Genomic DNA, 917 nt, shown 5'->3' with positions numbered 1-917 from the left:
GATAAAAATCAAGAACTTGAATGCGAGGTTAATAAACTAAATTCATCCCTTGCAACATTGAAGAAGGAACAGGCAAAAGTACTTGTTGAACTGAATGAAATAACAGAAAAGTTTAACCCATTTCAAGATAGGCTGTCAATATACACAAAAAATTATGAACAAGCGAAAAGTGAGTTGGAGAAACTACAACAGAAATGTGTTCGAGTGGAGGAAAAACTGTCTAAATTTAACACCAGAAATGTTCAGAGAAAATTGAAAAGGCGAGACAATAAAATAAAGGAATTGGAGGATGCAGTTAAGCAGTCAAAAATACAAACAGCTGATTTCCAAAGGACAATAAATGAATTGCAGGGGGAGATTAATGAAGTAAAACTTGATCTACAGGCTACAGAAATGTCTAGGTCTGAGCTGGAAGATAAACTCAGTAATGAAAAAAAAGCCAAGAGGAAGGTATCCCAGAAACTGTGGTACAAGTCCCAAAAAAACTCATGTATTGAGGACATTAGTTATGATAAGAATGCAGAAAAGGAACTGAAATTTCTGAATGAAAGAATTGATAGTTTGAAAAAGAAAAATACAGAATTAGAAGAACTTGTGTCTTTGTTTCAAGATGAAGAAGTGGTTTCATTTCATGATGGAAGGTATAAAGATGAAATACGAGAAACTGTAATGGAACTTTTAGCCTGTAATGTATCAATGGCCAAAGTTAGTAAAGTTATAAGAATTGTTTTACAAAAACTAACAAATCGATCAATTGCAAGACTGCCTTCAGTAGCTACAATATCGCAGATAGCTGTAGAGGCGAGGCATCTTGCTGACATAGAAGTTGCACAGTCTATGCATTGCAACAATCCCTCATCTAGTCTTGGCAACTGTCTCCATGGTGATGGTACTACCAAGTACCACAAGAAGTACCA

General features: G+C 35.2%; 1 protein-coding gene across 1 annotated transcript; it reads left to right on the top strand.

Moving 5' to 3' along the window:
• Positions 1–63: 63 nt before the first annotated feature.
• On the top strand, positions 64–911 carry LOC117122824 (uncharacterized protein ZK1098.6-like; the record flags this gene model as incomplete). Its single annotated transcript, XM_033268581.1, has 1 exon — positions 64–911. A coding segment is annotated over one exon (848 nt), but the record flags the coding sequence as incomplete, so codon positions are not given.
• Between the last annotated feature and the right edge of the window lie 6 nt (positions 912–917).

This window comes from Anneissia japonica, unplaced genomic scaffold (assembly GCF_011630105.1).
Source record: "Anneissia japonica isolate Jap-2015-1 unplaced genomic scaffold, ASM1163010v1 scaffold307351_len917_cov414_single, whole genome shotgun sequence".
NCBI lineage: Eukaryota > Metazoa > Echinodermata > Crinoidea > Comatulida > Comatulidae > Anneissia > Anneissia japonica.
The sequence above is the reverse complement of the archived record's forward strand: the minus strand, read 5'-3'. Positions and strand labels throughout refer to the sequence as shown.